At 65.7% G+C, this 20,526-nt stretch overlaps 5 protein-coding genes across 5 annotated transcripts; 2 read left to right on the forward strand and 3 right to left on the reverse strand.

Moving 5' to 3' along the window:
* Positions 1–3,407: 3,407 nt before the first annotated feature.
* Positions 3,408–4,435, reverse strand: EMIHUDRAFT_445468 (hypothetical protein). The gene is made up of 3 exons (XM_005768518.1): positions 4,257–4,435; positions 3,472–4,105; positions 3,408–3,446 (listed from the first exon to the last, which is right to left on the reverse strand). Exons 1-2 carry the CDS (start codon positions 4,379–4,381, stop codon positions 3,682–3,684), a joined length of 549 nt encoding a protein of 182 aa, XP_005768575.1. The 5' UTR covers positions 4,382–4,435; the 3' UTR covers positions 3,408–3,446; positions 3,472–3,681.
* Positions 4,436–8,732: 4,297 nt separating this feature from the next.
* Positions 8,733–9,487, reverse strand: EMIHUDRAFT_445469 (hypothetical protein). The gene has a single exon (XM_005768519.1). It carries the CDS (start codon positions 9,435–9,437, stop codon positions 8,874–8,876), a length of 564 nt encoding a protein of 187 aa, XP_005768576.1. The 5' UTR covers positions 9,438–9,487; the 3' UTR covers positions 8,733–8,873.
* Positions 9,488–12,038: 2,551 nt separating this feature from the next.
* Positions 12,039–14,031, reverse strand: EMIHUDRAFT_459203 (hypothetical protein). Its single transcript, XM_005768520.1, has 5 exons — positions 13,116–14,031; positions 12,786–12,911; positions 12,658–12,744; positions 12,474–12,588; positions 12,039–12,376 (listed from the first exon to the last, which is right to left on the reverse strand). Exons 1-5 carry the CDS (start codon positions 13,908–13,910, stop codon positions 12,273–12,275), a joined length of 1,227 nt encoding a protein of 408 aa, XP_005768577.1. The 5' UTR covers positions 13,911–14,031; the 3' UTR covers positions 12,039–12,272.
* Positions 14,032–16,113: 2,082 nt separating this feature from the next.
* Positions 16,114–17,068, forward strand: EMIHUDRAFT_245276 (hypothetical protein; the record flags this gene model as incomplete). Its single annotated transcript, XM_005768521.1, has 3 exons — positions 16,114–16,224; positions 16,302–16,403; positions 16,772–17,068. 3 exons carry the CDS (start codon positions 16,114–16,116, stop codon positions 17,066–17,068), a joined length of 510 nt encoding a protein of 169 aa, XP_005768578.1.
* Positions 17,069–19,037: 1,969 nt separating this feature from the next.
* Positions 19,038–20,216, forward strand: EMIHUDRAFT_370456 (hypothetical protein; the record flags this gene model as incomplete). The annotated part of the gene is made up of 1 exon (XM_005768522.1): positions 19,038–20,216. A coding segment is annotated over one exon (658 nt), but the record flags the coding sequence as incomplete, so codon positions are not given.
* Positions 20,217–20,526: the final 310 nt, after the last annotated feature.

The raw sequence follows: 20,526 nt of genomic DNA on the forward strand, positions 1-20,526 counted from the left end.
GCCGCAGCCCGCCGCAGAGCCGCCCGCCAGCTCCGTGGTTGCGCGCAAGCCGCCCTCCTCCAAGCGCGTCTCCTGGAGGGGCACTGAGGAGCTTGTCGAGACGCGCGAGTACATCGTCGAGGCGAAGAAGGCGGCGACCACCTCGTGGGGCGACCTGCTGCAGGCCGAGCGCGAGCGCGAGCGGCTCGCGATGCAGCAGCGCCTGTCGGCGGACAACGACCCGTGGGCGATTGGCGGCGGCGACGACGAGCCCGCGGAGGCCGCCCCGCAGACGCAGACCAGCGCGCCCGCGCCGTCGAGCGCGCCGCCGCCGCGCGCGTCCGCGTCCGCGCCCGCCGAGCCCCCGGCGGCGGCGGCGGCGGCGGCGGCGGCTCCAGCGTCGCAGCCCGAGCCGGTGCCGGCGCTGGTTGCGTGGCGCACGCCGCCCATGCTCGAGGACACGTTCTGGCCAAAGGCCAAGGGCGACGACAGCAGCGAGCGCGACGCGCAGGCGGCGCGGCGCAAGTCGAGGCCCGAGGTGTCCTTCCGGCGCATGCAGGACGTGGTGGGCATGCCGGCGGAGCCGCCGCCCGAGTCCGCGCCGCCCCACGAGCCCGTCGAGATCCCGTTCGAGAAGGCCGCCACGCCAGACCCGCCGCCCGCGGCCGCTCCGGCGCCGCTGCTCACGCCGGCGCCGCACCCGCCCGCCGGTGTGGGCGGCGGCGCGCCGGGGGGGGTCGGGGGCGTCAACATCGTCGGCGCGGGCGCGCAGGCGATGCTCCTGCAGCAGCAGCAGCAGCTACAGCAGCAGCGCCAGCAGCAGCAGGCCGCGGCTGCGATGCAGCCGTTTGGCGGTGTCGGGTTTGGCATGATGAGTGGGCCACAAAACGGGTTTGGCGGAGGCGGAGGCGGAAGAGGCGGAGGTGGAGGTGGCGGAGGCGGGCTAACCGAGAGGCTCATGGGTAGCTTCATGCAGCAGCAGCAGGCGAGCGCCCCCGTCCTCGCCCCTTGTGCACACGCCATGAGAGATGTGCTCTCGCGCCATGTCTCGCGCCTGGCCGCCTAACCCGCGGCCTGAATCTCTCCCCAGGCGAACACCCGCGTCCCCGCCGGCCGCGGTCTCGGCTTCCCGCAGGGCGCCGGCGGCCCTGGCGGGTCGCGGTATCGGACACGGCCGTGTCGCTACTTTGCTAACGGAGGCTGCAAAAACGGCGACCAGTGCACTTTCCTCCACGACCCCTCTAACCTCGGTACGCCGGCAGACTGGGGCGCGCCGTTCCGGCCCCCCTTTATGTCGGGCAAGGGGTTCCGGTAGCCCCTCTAACTGGTTAAACCCAGAAACACCCACGAACGACGAAGCACGATGTCTGCATGCGCGGTTCGTGCGGCGGGGAGACGCCAGACGGTGGCACCCAGAGGCAGAGCGAGGGCCCAGAGCGCAGCGAGAGGCGAGCCCGGAGCCGGAGTCGTCTCGTGGCGACGGTGGCGGAGTCCGGAGAGATCTCCGCACCCTCTTGGTCTTGCTCTTTCTCTTCTCACTTTGACTGAGATCTCCACACGCCGCTCCGCTCCCCCCGTGCGCCGTGGCTCTCCGCTCGCTGGAGAGACTCTGCCCTCTGCGCGAGGCGCCGAGGCCGCCCGAGGGCTCGAGGCGCGAGGGCCGAGGGGGGCGACGAGGGGCGCGGCCCGGGGCGGCAGCGGGGGGTGCGAGGGACATGGGCGGGGCCGCGGGCGAAGTTGGGTGACCCCGGTGCCGTGCCGGGACGTCTGGAGGGCGAGCGGGCCGAGGGGGGGTTGACGGGTGTTGAGCGGCTCTCTTTAAAATAACTTAAATTATGTGCGCATCCGCGCAATGAACCGGAGAGTGGAGGATGTGCGCGGGCCGGGGGAATCCGGATGGAAAAGAAAATAAACGGATACACACTTTGAGCCAAAAACGGACGCGAGTACCGAGTTGCCCCCACAAAAAACAGGAAGAGATATAGGCAGAAGGAAATACTCCCGATTAAAAAGCCAACACAATCGAAACTAGCGCAGACGAGAGCAGGGCAGACCCGGGGACTGGGGAGCCGGAGCGGACGGCATCGGCCGCCGAGGGAACGTTGGGAAGAGGCACGAGGAGGGCGGCGACCTCGACCGACTATGGAGGACCCGTCGCCAGACGACGCAGGGCAGAAGACGGTGAGGCGGAGCAGACGCGCAGGGCGAGACGAGGAAGGGAGCAGGACTTTGCGGAGATCAGCAGGAGGATGTACGAAGAGATTAGGAGCAGCAGGGACCCGAGGGGCCATGTGGAAGACGGCTAGTGCTAGTCGTCCCCCAACCCCCATCCGGCGATCGGGAGGACACTGGTTGGGTAGTAGTCTAAGTTCTGAGCCTCGAGGCTTAGCGGGTCTAAGTGTGCCCTGGCACGCTGGGGTGCTTACGTGGTCTAAGATCGGCGGCAGCCTCTTATACGGGCTAAGTCTGCCGTGGCACGGCCTGGGGCCAAGAGGCTCCCACCGTGATCAACGATACGGCGCAGCCCCCAAAAATTTTTCGCCTGCGGCGGGCGCCTTCTAATCCGGGTCGATCCTTCTCATGCTCAGCAATCGCCGCCTCAGCATCCTCTCCTCTTCCGATTCTCGTTGCTCTTCTTGAGCGCAATCTTCAAGCCAAACAGTTCTCACAAATAGCCTCAAGCTCAAACAAACGCATGTCACAGAAGCCTGTGTATGCTGGTCCTCTTTGAACGATCCGCGCGTGAGGTAGCATAGACCCTTGTTGGCAGCAGCCAGCTTGTTGCGCTGCTTCGTTGCGATGAGCTGATTGGGATCGCAGAAGTGCATGCCAAGCACCGCCACGATCTTGAAGCAGAACACATCGCAACCGCATCGTCCGCACTGCCATCGGCATGCCGCGCCCGCCGCTTCGCCGCAGCCGCCTTAAGACACGCATAGCGGCAGCACATGGTACGGTGCGCGTATTGAGCAGGAATTGCGCGCCGCAAGTAGCGCACTGGCCCTGGGAGAAGGCGATATGGCGTCGTGCGCGCGGCATACGTTGGTCGGGACGCGTCAGGTATTTTTCGGGTAAACCTGGACTTTTGCAGGTATACTCGGGTTTTACCCGGAGTTGGCCTTGTGTCATCTAAGTTCATGGCCCCCGACCATACCGTCTAAGTCCGAGCCCGGCTCCGTGCGGGGGCGAAGTTGAGCGCTCGCTCGCTGCAGAGGCTAAGTGTAGAGCGACCCTCTAGTAGAGGCTCTGGCTCTAGCCCTACTAGCTACTATACCCAACCATTGCGCATTGCCATTGGGAGGACGACCCCGGGCCCTGGCTAGTGTCGCCGACCACACCCACAAAGAACCCCTGCACAAAGATCGCAAGGGCGGGGACCTGTTCCTTTTTACCCACCTCACAGTAGAGACGTGTCCGTTTTTATTGCAGGTGTGGTTGGTGTGTTTCGCGCCCACACTAACCACAACTATAGTGTTAACACGGTCCTATGTACCTATGATAAGCGAGGCCGTCCACACGAGGCCGCACTACTGGTACTCGACATACCCAACGTCTGTCTATCGGTCTATGTGCAAAGGCCAAGAGTCCGGAAGGGAGGCTCCGGCCCGCAGGAGCGAGTTTTGCTATGCACGCGCGCTGACTCGCCCTCTCGCGTCACCCATGGGTGGCAAGGGCGCGTACCCTCCATCTTTGCCCTGGTCCTCAGACGCGGTGGCCGTCTTCCTTTGCCGTGGCCGTCGACAGCGCGCCGACCAGCCAGCAGCCCCAGGTGGCCGCGCAGAAGCCCTGCATCGCGGTCAGCAGAGAGGCGTCCACGTTGGGGATATACCCACCGGCGTTGTTGGTGACGGTGTAGGTGACGATCGACGCAAAGACAGCCATGAGCGTCTGCGGCACCATCGAGCCTGCGGGCGCCTTGTAGCAGGAGATCTCCCACGCGATCGTCACGCCCTCGATGAAGTAGCTGATGACTGCGAGGAGGAGTACCTCCACATTCTGGATGAAGAAGGCGGGCGCAATGCGCAGCAGAGCGTACGCCGCATTCTCGGCAATGAAGCGGCGGTGGGTCGGCGCCAGGTTGGGCACCTTTGCGAAGCCCGAGTACCCGCCGAGCGCCCACGGGAACCTGCGAGGGATTGCCAGATGGACTTCATTGCGACAGCGGCGATGGCGGAGGCGGCGGTGCGGAGTGGGACTCGAAGGGCGCTGGCTAACGGTGTGGGCGTTTGCGACGGCGGACGCTAGGGGTCGCGTGTTCACACGGGGCAGGCGCGCACTTGTCAGCCCGCTGAGCGTCCGAGGCGGAGGCGGAGAGGAAGGGCAGCACGCCAATCACGACGACATCGAGGACGAAGCCGTGAATGAACCACATCACGGTGCAAACGATAAAGGAGGTAGGCATTCCGGGGGGAGGAGGCGGCGGTGGGGCGGGCGCTGGCTTGCCCCACGCCGTCGCGGCGGCCGCGAGGAAGGCTAGCATCTTCGGTGGGGGGATCTGCTGATTATAATAAACCCGGCGGATGAAAAAGAATTTTCCCACCCCGCGCTAAACCCGCCGCCCTCCCCTTTGAGATTTTATTCCTCCGGCCTTCCCGCCCTCCGCCCTCTCCATCGCCCATCCGTGCATTCCACGATTCGTCGATCCCCCCCCGCCCGTCCACTCCCTCCCGCTTTTGGCGCCCATTCCGCCCTCTCCCTCCGCCCTTGCCCTCTGGCCGGCCTGGGTGGCATCTCCTCATCTTCACCGCCAAGTGGGAGGGAAGTGGACGGGGCCCTGAGCCGACCTAGGTCCTAGCTGCCAAACGGAATGGAGCGCCCAACACGGCCGAGGCACGAGGGCTGCATAGACTCGATCGCAAGATCCCAGAAAGGCACCTCTGCCTCTGGACAGGGTGGCCCGCCCTAATCGACCCCTTTTAAAGTGACTCACTCGCTCGTTCGCTTTCCCACACTCACTCATGTTTGAGTGAGTGAGAGAGAGATTTTTGAAGACCAACAAGAAATTACGACTCTCACAGTGATTTGGGCTCGGCAGCTTGTTAGCCCTCAGCCGAAGCTGGGGCCGGTCCCGTAGCCGAGTCCCGAGAGTGAGTACACACACGCACACACACACTGTGTGTGTTTGTTGTTTTGTGAGAGCGCTGTGTCTTGCTTTCCACAAACAACAATATCAATATCGAAACACATCTAAAGAAACTTAGGCGAGCGCGGAAGCGTCGTTCTGGCTGAAAATAACCAAAAAGAAATACCCCCGCGCTCCCGCTCGCCACTCTCTGGTCCCCAGTCCTCGACAGGCTCTCTGGTCTCATCACCAATGGTGGAGGCGGTCTCGCTCTCCGCCCTGCTGCGGCACGCCGGTTTCGGCAGGTACGTTTCGGCTCGCACCGACGTGCCGGTCACATCCGCTCAGTCCGGGCGCGGTCAACGACGCGCTGCGGCGGATGGAGCAGGCCGTCCCGTCCGGGCAGGTCTTGCCTGGGCACTCCAGGTCGATCAAGTACAAGTTGGAGAACGAGGACCACCGGAGGTGCAACGCAAACCCGTTCCCAACCTCGCTGGACGTGACGTTCGGCGAGGGCGGGCAGGCGCTGTTCAAGGTGCAAAGGCACGGAGGCTGGCCCCACAACAAATACGTGACCGCCGACGGGCTCGAGAAGGTGGCCGAAGGGGAGGGCGCTCGTCGCCGCACGCTGGGCGACGACGACTGCATCGTCCTCCTCCCGGAGATCCCCTCCTGCGAGGACGCCTGGTCGTTTGATGTCGAGGTGCTGCTCCCGCTGCTCGAGCACCCGCGCAAGTGGTGGCCGCAGGACCGGTCGGTCGGCAAAATAAGCTGGCACACGGTGCTCGCTGGACAGAGCGGGGAGGGCGGGGACGAGGTCAACTTCCTGACCTTCGTCTGCCGCGAGCGAGAGAAGGGGGACGCGGAGGTGGAGGCGGGCGAGGGAGGAGGACGCCCCCGCCGCGACCGCTCTCCCGCGGCGCCGGCCGTCGAAGTCATGGCGGGCCTGATCGCGCCGCCGCAACCCGACTGGCGGCCGGGCGAGGGCATCTTCGCTCGAAGCTTCCACGCGTTTGAAAAGGTGCCCGGCGCTGTCGCCCTCGACCAGCTGCACGGCTGGACTGCGATGACCGTCGTGACTGAGCTGGCGGGCGGCGGCGGCGGCAGCGGCGGCTGGAAGACCAGCCTCTACGTCGACGGCAAGCTCTGGGGCGAGGTTGGCACCCGCGCGTGCGCGGCGAGCATCACTTCTCTCGGAGGCGCGCTCCCCTACCCACCCACCACGACCACGACGACTAGGGGGTGACACCGCGGGGAGTGATGACCAGAGGGGTCCGGTCAGCCGCACCTCTTGACGTGACCTCTCTTGACGTGAGGTCTCTGGGACGGCAGGGATGAAGCTGGAGCGAAAGGACGAGACCAAGCAGTCGGTGAGGGGCGTCTCTTCGCTCCGCGTCTTCGACTACCCGCTCACCGCTGCAAACGTCGCAGCCATCCACGTGCAGCGCCCGCTGCCGCCGCCGACGCTGCTGCCCCGCGGTGGGCCGATGCTAGCGAGGCCTCTATCCCGTGCCGGGAGTGCCGGCGGAGGCGGGGCGTCGGCGGCGGCGTCATCCTCGGCGGCGGCAGCGTCATCGGCGGTGGTGCCGCCGCCGCCTCGGAACGGAGGCGGCAGAGGCGGCGGCGCGGGCGGCGGCAGCGGCGCAGGAGGCAGCGGAGGGGGTGGCGGCGGTGGCGCCGCCGCCGCCGCCGCAAAAACGACCGCTTCGCCCAGAGCCACGGAGCCCGCCGAGAAGCTTCCGGCGGCGAAAGCCGCTGAAAAGACCGGCGCATCGAGCGCCTCTGCGAGCGCCGCTGTGACGGGCGGCGCCGCCGGCAGCTCTGCCGCGAGTGGCTCTGAGCCGATGGCGCAGCAGCAGGCGCAGGCGCAGCAGCAGCCGCAGCAGCAGGCGCAGCCGCCGCCGCAGGCGCAGGCGCAGGAGGAGGAGGAGGCGGCGGCGGAGGCGAAGATGAACGCGGCGTCGAACGAGGCGAAGGCGAAGAAGAAAGCGTTCTTCGAGGTGGACAAGGTGTTGGGCCAAAAGCGTAAGGCGCGCGAGGAGGCCGAGCGCGAGGAGGCCGAGGCCAAGAAGAAGTGGGACGAGGCCAAGAAGAAGAGGGAGAAGGCGGCCGAGGAGGAGAAGGCGGCCGAGGAGGAGAAAGGGCAGGCTGGACACGAGACGGTCGACGCGAGCAAGCGCTTTGAGGCGGCGGCGGCGGCGTACTCGGAACTTCTTTTGAGGCTCTAGAGGCATGACGGCCGGGGTCCCTCGCGGCTAGAGTCGCTGATGCCGCATGGCGCAGGCGGCGTCTTGCAGTGGATGACCGGCGGCGCGTCGCGCAGCGTGTACGTTGATGTGCGGTGCATGTGTACAGAGAGTCGACAAGTCCCACGGCGAGTAGGCTGTACGGCTCGGCACCTCGGGGAGAGATGGCGCTGCTCTTCGACGGGATCGACGTGGTGCCGCGAGTATCCTCCGAGCTCGGCGCTGAGCGGAGAGGATGGAACAACAACTGGACACAGACACGAGACGACCAGAGACATACCCGCGAGTCAGTACGATTGTCGCGATATATAGGAGATACCAGTACCCCATGAGTGGATCACCGGCGGGTTGTGTGTGTTCTCCGTGTACGTCGCGTAGCACACACATGTATACGACACTACGAAGGCATGAGGGTCGCATGTACAAAATGATGCACCGACATGCACATCACAATGTAAGCAGTAAGGAAGTCGAGAAAGATTGATTCTCGCCCTGTAAGTATTGATATTGATTATTGACAGCATCCCCTCTAAGTATTGACAATATATTGACATATTGATCGCTGATTTTAACCTCCAAAAGCACCAATGTCGACATTTGTCCCAAACATTGCCTAGATGTGGGCTGAAATCGAAAAAATCGCGAGTTCAAGGCGATTTTTAATGCGGTTTAAGCGATATCGAAGCGATTTTGGCCCGTTTTTAACGATTTAGAGCCAATTTCAAGCCCAGGATTGATATGTTGAGAGTCCAACCTGACGGTCCTGACCAGCCCAGGCCCAGCCTCTCCTCTAAGTATTGCAATATATATTGATATTGATCGCATCTCTAAGTATTGGAGCAATATATTCAATATTTCTCGACTTCCTTACATCAATGCTGGAGGGGACACAGCTGCACAGGACAGCATAGTGCCCACAGGCACAGCGCACCGCCACCGGCCACCCCCCCCCGCGAGCAACAATGCTCGATCATGCTGGGGGACGCGCGTCGTCTCGGACGGACACTCCGACTCGGAGTCGTCGCCGCACGTGGCTCGTGGGAGAATTCGAAAGACGAGAGCGAGCGGAGAGCAGCTCAGGCCTCAGCAGCGCGCACGCGGGCCTGAGGTAAAGTAACCCGTAACCGCGACCGGCCCACGCCACCGTGCAGAGAGGTGCACCGGGAGACCACCCGCACCCCCCCACCACACCCATCGATCGCGGGACACAGCACACAGGTGTCAGGTCACAGCTCACAGCACACGCACGACACACCGCACACACTCGGGGCGGGCGGGACACAATCCTGACACAATCGGCCTTTAAAGCCGTATTATACGTATCCGGGGTAAAGCCGTACGTACGGCTTTATCCTCTCTCTTCTTCCCGCGCCGGCCCTAAGCGCCGGCCTCTCATGGCAGGTGACGAGGCGGCTCTCTGTCCCTCTCTGGACGTCAAGCTCAAGGCGTTTGCATGTGACGCTTTCCTTGGTGGACCACGTAACGCCACGGCCGCAAAAAAGACACCGCACACCTATCCAGAGTATGTTTCAGACAATGCTGCCCTGTGTCGAACCCCGCCAAGCCCAACCGCGGCCCGGAGAGCCTCATAGGCTCGCCGCCAGCTTCACAAGCGCGTCCGTCATGAGCGCCGGGTCCTTCTTGGAGACCGCGGCGGCGAGCTTTGCCACGTCGAGCCCGGCGACGCTCGTGACGCACTTCTTGGGCGCCGCGTCTGGAGTCTTGGGCTGCGTGCAGCCGAGCTCGCCCGCTAGCGTCGCCCACTCCTTGGCCTCGACCAGCCCGATCAAGCGGACCGCCTCGTCACTCGCCGGCGTCGACGAACCGGCCGCCTTGAGGGCGTCGCTCGCTTTCCGAAGGCGCATCTCATCGTAAGCGCTGAGCATCTTCAGCGGCTTTAGGCAGACGTCCTCTCGCCCGGCGGCGACAACCTCGCACGTTTTCGCCATCTCGCCGGTGGGGTAGAATGGCGACGGCACCAGCGCAGGCGGAGCCTGGTTTGCTGCCTCGCCATACGCGGCAACTGCTCGGAGCGCCGGCGCACTGGCTGCGAACGCCGCGCCTATCACACCGCGACGCGAGAGCGGCGGTAATCTGAGACCAGAGGCGACGACGAGCAGCAGAGCGGCAAGCAGCTGTGGGAGCTTCATTCGAAGGACCGGCAAGCGGCGGCGAGCCGGGAGCAAGCAAGCAGGAACTGCAGCCCACGGAGGGGCGAAGCGAGAGTTCGGCAGGGAGAATTCTTAAAATGCAAGCCTCTCTCACAGCACACTGGCACGACAAGGGCGCGGACTGGCGCGGACTGGCACACACACCGGCTCACACGACAGGGAGAAGAAAAACCGCTAGGGACAAGAAAATACGTCCATGGCGCTTTGCGCTGGTCTGTGAGAGGTTGAGGTGCGAGCCCTGGCTGGAGGCCCTGGGGATGGGGGGAGACTACCCGCGGGCCTAGAAGGCCCGCGCGCAGGGGGGTGGGACATTGAGATTGAAGGCGGAGGTGGAGGCGGCAGAGGCTCGGCGAGCACGGCTGGGTGGGAGCGGCAGAGGGTTCAGGATCCGGGCAAGCGCGGATCTTAGAAGAGGGGTGGCTTTGGTTGGTCACGATCGGGACGGATGACACGTCTGATGCAGACATGCGGTCACCCTCGATTCCTGTTTGTTGAATGTTGAAGCCCTTCTTCGATGCAGTCGCAGGAGTGATAACCCATCGAGGTGGGAGCCGCCTGCCACGCCCGCCGCAGCGTCGTAGCGAAGTAGGACCGCGCCTCCTTCGCGCTACGCGCGCCGATCCGCCTCCAGTGCTGCTTGCATGGATGCCGACTCCACCACACAGTCGAACAGCTGGTGCAGGTCGTCCGATGCCTCCGCGTAGGCCCCGACAACGAGGCTGCGCACGGTGCCAAACGAGCGCAGCACGGAGGAAACGGCGTCCCTCGAGCCGTTGTTCCATGCCTGCACGTGCGGCTTGGCATCGAGCGCCGCCGCCCGCGCCTCGTAGTCGCGCTGGACAAGGTTCGCCCTGTCGGCGACAGCGCCGCCTTGGCCATCGTCGCGCGCCCGAGCGCTCATGTAGTGAGGCCCGCCGCGGTGGATGGTCTTGCCCTCGAGAAGGTGCTCCGCTGGCGGGTTCACAGCCTTGTTATGAGAAGAAAATACGTCCTATGGCGCTATGCGCTGGTCTGTGAGAGGTTGAGGTGCGAGCCCTGGAGGCCCTGGGGATGGGGGGAGACTACCCGTTCACAGCCTTGAGCACTTCAGCACTGGAGGTGAACATTCTTTTTTGTAGAAAGCTAGGATTGAGAGCAGCCTCGCTCTCAATCCTAGAAGTCGAAGGATTGTGAGCAGCACTCCTCGCAATCGTAGCATCTCTGTACGATCAGTGTTCAAACTTTACCGGTATGGGAGTTTTTGGCTAATCAAACCCAAGGCCTGCACTAATCAAAAAGTGGTACGGGATACCAGTTGCCTCACGGAAATCAAAGCGAGTCGGAGTGCCTTCTTGGTGGCAAAACCGGCAAAATCGGCAAAATACCGGGTATTTTGCGGGTATACCTGGATGGAAAAACCCAGGTATACCCGGGTAATACCCGCACTTTTGCATGGTTTCGCCCCCGGGACCACACCGACAGCCGCTACAACTAATGAAAACCCCGCATACCACTTTCGCATACCACTATACCATACCACTCTCCAAAACTAATCAAAATATCGCCAAATACCGGTCTCATACCGGTAAAGTTTGAACACTGTGTACGATTGCTAGCACCCACGCTCGCAATCCTACATCTTCTAGGACTAAGAGCAGCTCCGCTCCCACCCATCGTGACTGGTGACGCCTACGACTACTACCAGCGCGCTCGCAATCCGAGCAAAGTCTAGGATTGCGAGCAGCTCTGCTCACAATCCGAGCAACATGCCTCCGGATTGCGAGCAGTAGCGCTCGCAATCCTACATCTTGTAGGACTATGAGCGGCGGCGCTCACAATCGTACCAAAGATCCAAAGATCTGCGCTCACAATCCTAGCAACATGCACCGATTGCGAGGGGACCCGCTCGCACGATTGCGAGGGGACCCGCTCGCAATCCTAACGAAATCACCCCGTTTTTGCCCATTTACGGTCATCCGTCAAAATATCTGAAGATCCTACTATAGGATTATCCCCAAACCTTGCTCAGCTGATCCAGCCTGGGGGGAAGGCCAGGCCTGGCCAAAGAAACTAGCACCTCATCAGTCTTCCTGAGCGTCACAGCTCGGTGATCGCGCGCCGGCCGGACACCACTGTAACGTCCGTTCCGGGCATTTGAACGCGACCTTCGGGGGACATGGGCTCTATGGCTCAGACTGGACTCCTCTTGGTCCCTTCTGAGGGGGTAGGTTCGAATTCGCCGCGCAACATTTCACCCCCACAGGACCCCGCCCTCCCCCCCTCATGGTCCCACCACCTAGAACCCCAATCTTGGCTTCGCACCCTCTCCTTGCGCAGAGTGTCCCCCGCTATGTGTCGCCGTCTTCGGGGCACGCATCCTGTGCAGTCAGGGCAAGTGGGGGCGGGGGGGCAGTCCCTTTGACGTATGTATCTCTGGGTTCTGTCTCTAGTCTCGGAGGGGGGCTTGAAGGTAAGAATATTGTATTTTTTCTTGGTCCCTTCTGATGCCCTAGGCCCACACCTGGGCCTTACCTGGGGTTCTAGGGGCCGGGCTGCGGGCAGAGTTTGGCTTTGCCCCCCCAAACTGGCCCGAGGAACCTCTTTTATAAGTCTGACCTACTAAAAAACACAACACCGGTATCACCGCACCTCTCAACAACAACACGCGCTCCAAGCGCCAAGAGGGAGACTCTCGGACGACGCTACCCTGCTCTCTCCTCGCTCGAGCACACGCCGAGAGCAGACCGCCATCGTCAGCACACACACCACAAGACGACGACGCTCCACCACAGACGGCCGCCGGGCTGCGAGCCCGGACGGCTCCCGATGCCACGCTCAGCCCGCAGCCATCGCCTCGTCGATCTCCTGCTGCATCGTCTGCGCGCGCTTGTTGGCGCGGATGGCGGCCTTGGTGACGAGCGCGCCGGCTCCCTCCTTGGCTGCCACCTGGAGCGTCGAGTGGCGTGGGATGTGGAGAGAGGTGCGCAAGCGCGGGGCGGCGTGAGACGAGGGCGAGGGGAGCAAGAAGGGGAGTACCGAGGAGGGAGGGCGGGCCGCTTGCCTTGAGCTGGGCGAAGCGCGCCTTCTCCTTGGCCACCGCGGCGCGCAGCTGGTCGAGGTACGCCTCGAGCGAGAGCTGGCCGGTGTCAACCTGCGGTGCGGCGCGCGGAGCCTCTGGCGCGCAGGGCGGGGAGGGAGGGAGGGGGCGTGCGCCGCAGACGCGAGCCTGGATCTGCAGCATCTCTTGGCGGAACTCGAGAGCCTGATGCCTCCCCTCAAATGTGGTCGGTATGATCGCGCCCTTTGCCTGCGGCGGACGGCAGGGGAGGCGGCTAGGGGAGGGAGCACCGAACGCCGAGGGAGCGAGGGAGCGAGCGCCTCCAGAGCCGACCGCATGTTGCTCAGCTCCTCGAGCTCGGCTCCCAGCACGTTGTAGCTCACGATCGAACTCGCGTACCCCATGTCGTCCTCCTCCTCCGCCGCAACCATCGCCGCAGCAGCGCGTGCAGCCTCGCTCAGGGTTGGAACCGCCGGCCCGCCGCCGGCTCCGGCGCCGCCCTTCGCCCCGCCGCCGCCCCTGCGGCTGCCTCCACCTGCACCCTCCCGGCGGACGCCGGCGCTGGCGGATCTGGACGCGGCGGCGGCCGGTTCGGTGGCGGTTCCGATTGCGTATCGCACGCGCAGAGTCACGTCCACGGTGCCGGCGCCGCGGCCCTTTGCGTCGGCGAGGGCCACCTGCTCCGAGGCGGTCGCGGCGCCCACCAGCGCCGACACCTTCACCTCCCCCGCGCCGAGCAGCTCGTCCTTGCCTCCGAGGAACTTGTTCATTCCGGCGGCCGCGCCCCACACCTCGACCCTCCCGGAGCGGCCTTCGCCCGTTGAAAAGTGACGGACCGCGGAGCGAGACCGACGCGGGTCCGTCCCGAGCGCCACGCGTCCGCTGTGCCCCCACGCAGGGCAGCGGCTCCCCGCCGGCACCGCCTCGGTCGTGACGGTGACAGGCTCTCCCGCGCCGCTCACAAAGCCATGCTTCGCCACGCCACTGCCGGGGGCGGGCAGGGACCAGCGGAAGACGGCGTAGCACGAGACGCTGCTGCCCACAGCGCCGCCCAAGACCGCCGACGCCAGCCGAACCTCCATCTCCGTCTTGCTGAGGTCGGGATTCAGCAGGGGGACTGGCGGCGGCGGTGGAGCCGCTGGTGCCGGCGCGGCCGCGGCGCCGCCAGGGTCGGCAGTCTCTCCGGCAGCCTCGCGCTGCAAAGTGCGCATCTCCCTCATCTTTGCGAGCGCCTCGTCGGTCCGGCCCTCTCGCTTGGCCACTAGTGCCTCGCGCCGGAGCTGCTCGATGCGCGCACTCAAAGCATCCTCCGGAGCGTCGCCTCCGCCTGCCACGGCCGCTGGGCTTGCCGCCGCCGGCGTGCCTGCCTTCGTGTCTGCCGTCGCCGCCGCCACCGCCGCCGCCGCCGCCGCCATAGTTGCGGCCGCCTCTGCCTCTGCCTCGGCATCTGCCTCGGCATCTGCCTCCGCCTCCGCCTCCGCCTCCGCCTCCGCCTCTGCGTCTGCCTCCGCCTGCTCTTCCCCAGCCTCCGCCTCCGCCGCCTCCGCCGCCTCGGCCTCGGACGCCTGCGTCCTCTGCCGCTCCACCTCAGCGACGGTCTCCATCACCGCGGCGGCTGCAGCGGCCACCTTGGCCATGGCCGTTGCCTGCGTCTCCTCAGCAGCCACCATAGCGGCTGGCCTCGCCGCCTCCAGCTCCAGCTGCTTGGCCTCCCGCAGCGCCGCCACCGCACCGGCCGCATCGCCCGCCTTCTTGAGCTGCAGCGCCTGCGACTTGAGCTCCGCCACGCGCGCCGCCACGGCGGCGCCGTCCCCCCCGTCTCCTGCGCCCCCACCGCCGCCGCCCCCACCGCTGCTGCGCGAACTCTCGACGGCGCCACTGCCGCTGCCGCCGCCGCTGCTGCGTCCGCTGCCCCCGCTGCGGCCGCTGGTGTGCGGCGGGTCGGAAGCGGCGGCACCTTGCTCGAGCGCCTGGAGAGAGCGAGGAGAGAGAGTCGCCTTCTCATTTGGGTGGGCGGACGCTCGGCTGGCCGTGCGGTGCTCGTGCGCCTTTGCTTGCCGCATCAGCTGCAGTGCGCCGGTCGAGTCGCCCGCCTTTTTGAGCTGGAGCGCCTGCGCCTTGAGCCGCGCGGCTGCCGCTGGGTCCGCCGCCGCCGCCGCCGCAGCCGGCGGCGGCGCGGGCGGTGGCGGTGGCGGTGGCGCGAGGTTGGCGAGGATCTCCTCCTCGGGCACGCCTGCCTCGGTACAGGGCTGCCTTGGGGGACTGGTGCCGCGTGACGGAGCCCGGCTAGCGCCTCTCTAGGAAGAGAGACCCTCGGCAGCTCTCTCTGCCGCAGCTCTCTCCGCGGCTCTCTCGGCCGCGCACCCGCCTCGAGAAGCATCCTGCCCTCCGCAGACTCGAGCAGCCGGCGGCGAGCCGCGGCGTCGGCGGCGGCCGGGGAGGTGACGGCGAGCGAGGAGGAGGCGAGCGAGGAGCCGCTGCCGCCCCCCATCGAGGCGAGGAGCATGTCCATCTCGGGCTCCTCCTTGCTGCTCGCCTGCAGGCCAAGCGACGCACACTCCCTCCCCGCCTTCCTCGCCGCCTCCCTCGCCGCCCCTCGCCGTGCCGGCCGCGCCTTCTTTCCGGCCCCGGGCTGGGAGGGCTTGTTCATCGCGAGCACGAGCGCGTCCAGCTCCGGGTCGGGCTCCTCCTCTTGCTTGAGCGACCCCGCGCTCGACCCGGCCGCCATGCTTGCCACCAGAGTCGCGATCTCCGGGTCCGTCTCGGTGCGCGCCGTCGGCGGCGGCTTGAGGGACACGCGGCGGTCGCCGTTCATCTGCGACCGGACGAAGCGGCTTGAGGTGCACGAGGGGAGGCTGTGCGGAGCGAGAGGCGCGTTGGAAGGTCCGACCTGCGCGACCAGGGCGTCCAGCTCTGGGTCGAGAGGAGCCTCGGCCGGCGCGGCGGCCTTGCGGGAGGCGCTGGCGCGGCGCGAGGGAGGGGCTGCTCCTCCCTTTGCGGGGCCGTTCATCGCCTCGAGCAGCGCCGCCATCTCGTCCTCCTCGGCGCGGCTCTTCCCGCGCGGCGAGGGCGGCGGCGGCTGCGAGACTCGCGCCTTTCCCGAGGCGCGCGGCGAGGCCTTTGGAGTCGGCAGGCCGCCCGTGACGGCGTATAGCTCCGCGAGGAGGTCGGGGTCGTTCATGTCGGCATCGGTAACCGTCACGCTCGACGGGTCCGACCCGGCGCCGCTCAGGAGGCTCGCCAAATCCACATCGCCGGGCGGTGCAGCAGCGCGAGCCTTTGCAGGCGGCGCCTTTGCGTCCAGCTGCGCCTGCAGCGCCTTGTACTCGCGCAGGGCCTTGCCGGCCGCGGCTGTGTTCCCCGCTCGCTTCTGCTGGAGCGCCTCGCGCTTCTTCGCCTCTGCTTGCGCCGCGAGCCGTTCCCGCGGGTCTGCTGGCTTTGGCGGCGGCGCCTCGCCCATGATGGCCGCGAGTTCGGCGAGAAGCACCGGATCCTCCATGTCGGCGGCGGTGATGGTGACATCGGCAGCCGTGTCGCTTGCCGAGAAGCTGGGGATCAGGTCGGAGAGCGACATTCGTGCGGTCAGCGGAGCCGAGCGAGGCCGACACAAAAAGAAAAATGCCGCCATGGCGAACGCACGCCGCGTTTGTGTTCTTGTTTCGTATCCGCTTTCTCTCTTATGTCGGCTCCGCCGAGCGCTGCATAGAGACCATCTTCACTGACCGACAGGTGTGTGAGCTCTGTGTCTTGATTTGCCAACAATATACCAACGACAGGTGTGCGACTACGCGCTCGTCTACGCGGAGAAGAAGAACGACGGCGAAGCGCCGTACTCGGTCTCCTTCACCGCCACGCAGAACGGCGACGTCATCGTCCAGCTGCACCCGCACTCGCAGCTCGAGCGCGCTGTGCGCCACGAGCGGCAGGCGCAGGCCACGGAGCCGCCTGCGAGCGCGAGCCCTGCGGCGCCGCCCGCCCCTGCCGCCGCGCCGCCAGCCGCGGAGCCGGCGCCCAAGACGTACGCCGCCTCAGCCGCATCGCAGCCGCAGGGTGCCACCGCGGGTGGCCAGCCCGCCGCGCCTGCGGGCCCGGCTGCACCTTCACTGTCCCCGTACCGGGCAGGAAGCGCGGGCGGCAGCAGCGCGGCAAGGGCAGCACCAGCCGCGGCCGCGCCGATAATGGACCCCGTCTCGTCGACAAGAACGCGCTCTCGGCGCGCGGCGGCGGGCCCCCACGCCAGTCGCGCTCTCCCTCACCGGACTCGCCGCCCGCCAAGCGGGCTTCCTCCGCCGACTCGTCCGGCTACGACACCGATTTACCGGACGAGGTGCAGCAAGAGGCTGTACGCAAGGTCTGCGGCGCGCTCGGCATGAGGGAGCAGTTCGAGGCGGCGATGGCGGCGGGCGAGCTGCTCGAGATGCTCGAGAGCTTGCCGCGAGGGGCGGTCGAGGCCTCCGTTCGGCTGATGCGCGGTTACAACCGCACGGGCGAGTGGCCAGAGCCCATTCTCACCAGCCCTGCCCCGCAGCGCGGCCGCTCGCCAAGCCCCGTCGATGAGTGGTCAGATGGTTAGTGCCCGAGAGCGAGGGGTCCGGGGGGGAGCACAAACATAGGACGCCCAGCCTTGCCCTCGGTGCCGCCGAGTGCATATCCTATGCGAGAGAGATCCCCTGTGCCCTGTGCCCAGCCCTCTCCGCGCGGCGATGCGCCCTCCCCCCTCGCTTTTGCAAAATCCTGCAAAGGTGGGGACGTGTCTGTCCTCGACCCAGCCCTAGCTTGGGATGTCCGTTGTATTTATTTTTGTTTTTATTTTGGATTTTCTACGACTCTTTGTTTATTTATTAGAAGAAAAGTGCTAAATGGGGCAGGACGATTCAAAACGTGTTCTTCTTGTGAGAGGGGGGCGCAGTACTACGACGCGAAGTGGGTCAAGAAGGCCAAACGCGGCTTGCTCGTGGACACTCTTTGGGTGGCATTGCCCCGCCCACCAAGCAGTTCCTCCACGTGTTCGCCAAGGAGGCGGCGGGCACCAACACGGACCGGACGGTGTACGGGGCGGCGTCGGCGAGCGCCTCCTCCTTCGTCGTCCACCACACGCAGCAGATCTCCAAGGCGGCGGTGGCGGGCGACGCCGAAAACATCAACAAGCAGGCGCGCAGGGAGCGTACCGATTATATCAACAAGCAAAAGAACAAGCAAGCGACAAACGGCTTCTTTGTCCTCGGCCCCAGTGAGTGAGTGGGGGGTGCCCGCGCCGCCTAGCTCTGCAGACTACGGGCCCCTCCACCCTTCGTGTAATCATGTAGTCCCCACATTCGCAATCGTGGGATCGCTTGTCATGTGAGAGACTGCTTTGTGTTGTTTTGCGCTTTCTTGGAGCACTTGGAGTGCAGTCAGTAACCTCACATCCATTTCGGCTCCGCTCCTGATGACAAATAGTCGCCGCACAGTGCAACACGGCTGCTCACACGCCCAGCCGTGCTTTGGTTTGCCTCTTAGATCGCCTCTGCCGCTGAGATACCGAGGCCGAGGCGCACTCGTCGACTTTGACTATTATCTGTCCTCGGGAGGGCGGCGGCGGCCGTGTAGGGGCGGCGGCGCGCTCCTGATGACAAATAGTCGCCGCACAGTGCAACACGGCTGCTCACACACCCAGCCGTGCTTTGGTGTGTCACCTGTGTCCCTGTCTTAACCAGATATCGAGAGCGGCGCGACGACAACAATCCCTAACCCTAACCCTAACCCTAACCCTAACCCTAACGCTAACCCTAACACCCTATGGCTAACCCAAAGTGCGAAGAACTCGGGGCGCATTCACCGAGAGGTGGCCTCGACGGACCGCTAGTTTCTCCATTCCGACCCAAGCGGCCCGTTCTTAGGACCTGCACAACGGCTTGAACTCGCTGACCCTAACCCTAACCCTAACCCTAACCCTCTAACCCTATACTTCCTTCACGAAAACGGTGGATTCAGCTAAAAACAAGGCCAGTCCCCCTGTTTTGTGTTGGCTGGTGATACCTATCGGCACGCCTCTTGGGCTCGGCTCCGCTCGGCTCCGGCCTCCGCTCGGCTCCGCTCGGCTCCGCTCGGCTCCGCTCGGCTCCGCTCGGCTCCGCTCGGCTCCGCTCGGCTCCGCTCGGCTCCGCTCGGCTCCGCTCGGCTCCGCTCGGCTCCGCTCGGCTCCGCTCGGCTCCGCTCGGCTCCGCTCGGCTCCGCTCGGCTCCGCTCGGCTCCGCTCGGCTCCGCTCGGCTCCGCTCGGCTCCGCTCGGCTCCGCACAGAGGGTGTGCATGACCTAGCTGAGCGCCACAAGCCCAGCTCGTCAGACCTGGCGCTTATGACTTCGAAATGCTAAGCGATCTCCTTGTCCTCGGCCCCAGTGAGTGGGGGGTGCCCGCGCCGCCTAGCTCTGCAGACGGGCCCCTCCACCCTTCGTGTAATCATGTAGTCCCCACATTCGCAATCGTGTGGGATCGCTTGTCATGTGAGAGACTGCTTTATGCTTTGGCGCTTTCTCGCTCTATTTCTAGGCCCAAACCCGCACATGCTCATCCTGCGAGTCGTGCTCCTCCGCGCAGTCTCTGTCGCCGCCGCCTCTCTCAGCACGCCGCCGCCGTCGTCTGTCGTGATTAGCTGCGGGAGCGCTTTCGACGACCGCCTCTCCTGGCTCTGCTCGTTGCGAGCAGAAGGCGGAGCGCCGCTGCTGCGAGTCGAAGAGATTGGGCCGGCGGACAGCCCGCGATACGCGGTCGTGTGCGGCGGCGGGCTGTCGCTGTACCTCTGCCGTGACGCGCCCGCGGTCCCGCTGTCGCTCAGACTGCCAGCCGGCTCGACGCTGCCGCCAGGCGACGGGCCGCCGGCCGGCTGCTCCGCTCACGTGCCAGCCGCCGATCCGTTTGCTGGCTTCGACCGCACCGCGCCGCTGCCGCTGCAGCACCTGCCGCGCTTCCGCCCGCGGCGCCACGTCAGCCGGGCGGCAGGCGCTGGAGGCTGGGGCGTGGGTCGCGCTGGGATGCTCTATCGCGACTTGCTGCCCGACAGGGCGGGCGGATCTCTCATCGTGAGCCTCATCCGGATCGAGGAGGGCGGCGAGGTGCCCGACTGGGTGCACTACCACCGTGTACGCTTCCAGCTCATCTACATCGTCTGCGGGTGGGTGGAGGCAGCACCAAAAGCTGGGATCATCGGAGGATTTCACTGAGCATCGGCAGCGAGCCAACAAAGCGATTGGCACTAGGTGGTCTACGAGGGGCAGGGCGCGCCCTTCGTCCTGCGGCCGGGCGACTTTGTGACGCAGCCTCCCACGATCAGGCACCGCGTGCTGCGCTGCTCTCGCGGGCTCGAGGACCGGCCGGCACACGTGTCCACGGCACGCCGCACGGAAGGGCCGTGAGGACCCGTCCATGACACTGCCGCAGGTGCTCGAGGTGAGCGCGCCGGCGGAGCACGCCACGCTGGCGGACCACGACCACGCCTTGCCGGGCGGGCGGGCGGTGGCCGCAGGCGGAGAGGGCCTCTTTGGCGGCCAGCGCTTCGTGCGGCACGTGGCGGCAGAGGAGAGGGAGGCAGGCGGCGGAGGAGAGGAGGCGCGGGGCGACAGCGGGGCTGGCGCTTCCTTCTCGTGGCTCGAGAGCGGGGTGGGCGAGGCGACGGCGGGGCTGGCGCGCGTGCGAATCGGCCGCCGGACCGGCGCCTCGCTGGCTTGTGGTGGTGGAGGTGGCGAGGGCGGCCGCCAGGACGAGGCGATGGACGTGCACGACGAGGCGATGACGATCCTCTTTGTGGCGCGCGGCGGCGCCACGGTCGAGGCGCCGGGGGGCGGGGAGTCTGGCGAGCCTGTGCCGCTCGCCGAGGGGGACTGCTTGACTCTGCCTCCAGGGCAGCCCTTCCGGGTAACGCCGTCGTCGGACGATGGTGCACGCGTGCTGGACATTCGTTTGGGTATCGAGGCTTTCGCTTGAGATGCACCGCTTGCGTAGTAATTTTTAGCATAACTTTTAGCTTACGGCAATGGGAGAAAGAGGTGGTGAGG

This window comes from Emiliania huxleyi, assembly GCF_000372725.1.
Source record: "Emiliania huxleyi CCMP1516 unplaced genomic scaffold EMIHUscaffold_454, whole genome shotgun sequence".
In the NCBI taxonomy this organism is placed as follows: domain Eukaryota; phylum Haptophyta; order Isochrysidales; family Noelaerhabdaceae; genus Emiliania; species Emiliania huxleyi.

Coding starts and splice junctions, on each gene's coding strand:
- EMIHUDRAFT_445468 (XM_005768518.1), bottom strand. CDS start 4,381: ATGCCTACCTCCTTTATCGTTTGCACCGTGATGTGGTTCATTCACGGC. Junction 4,106..4,256: donor GACGCTCAGCGGGCTGACAA/GTGCGCGCCTGC, acceptor AATCCCTCGCAG/GTTCCCGTGGGCGCTCGGCG.
- EMIHUDRAFT_445469 (XM_005768519.1), bottom strand. CDS start 9,437: ATGAAGCTCCCACAGCTGCTTGCCGCTCTGCTGCTCGTCGTCGCCTCT.
- EMIHUDRAFT_459203 (XM_005768520.1), bottom strand. CDS start 13,910: ATGGCGGCGGCGGCGGCGGCGGTGGCGGCGGCGACGGCAGACACGAAG. Junction 12,589..12,657: donor TGCTGCAGATCCAGGCTCGC/GTCTGCGGCGCA, acceptor GCCGCACCGCAG/GTTGACACCGGCCAGCTCTC. Junction 12,377..12,473: donor CGGCCCGCCCTCCCTCCTCG/GTACTCCCCTTC, acceptor TCCAGGTGGCAG/CCAAGGAGGGAGCCGGCGCG.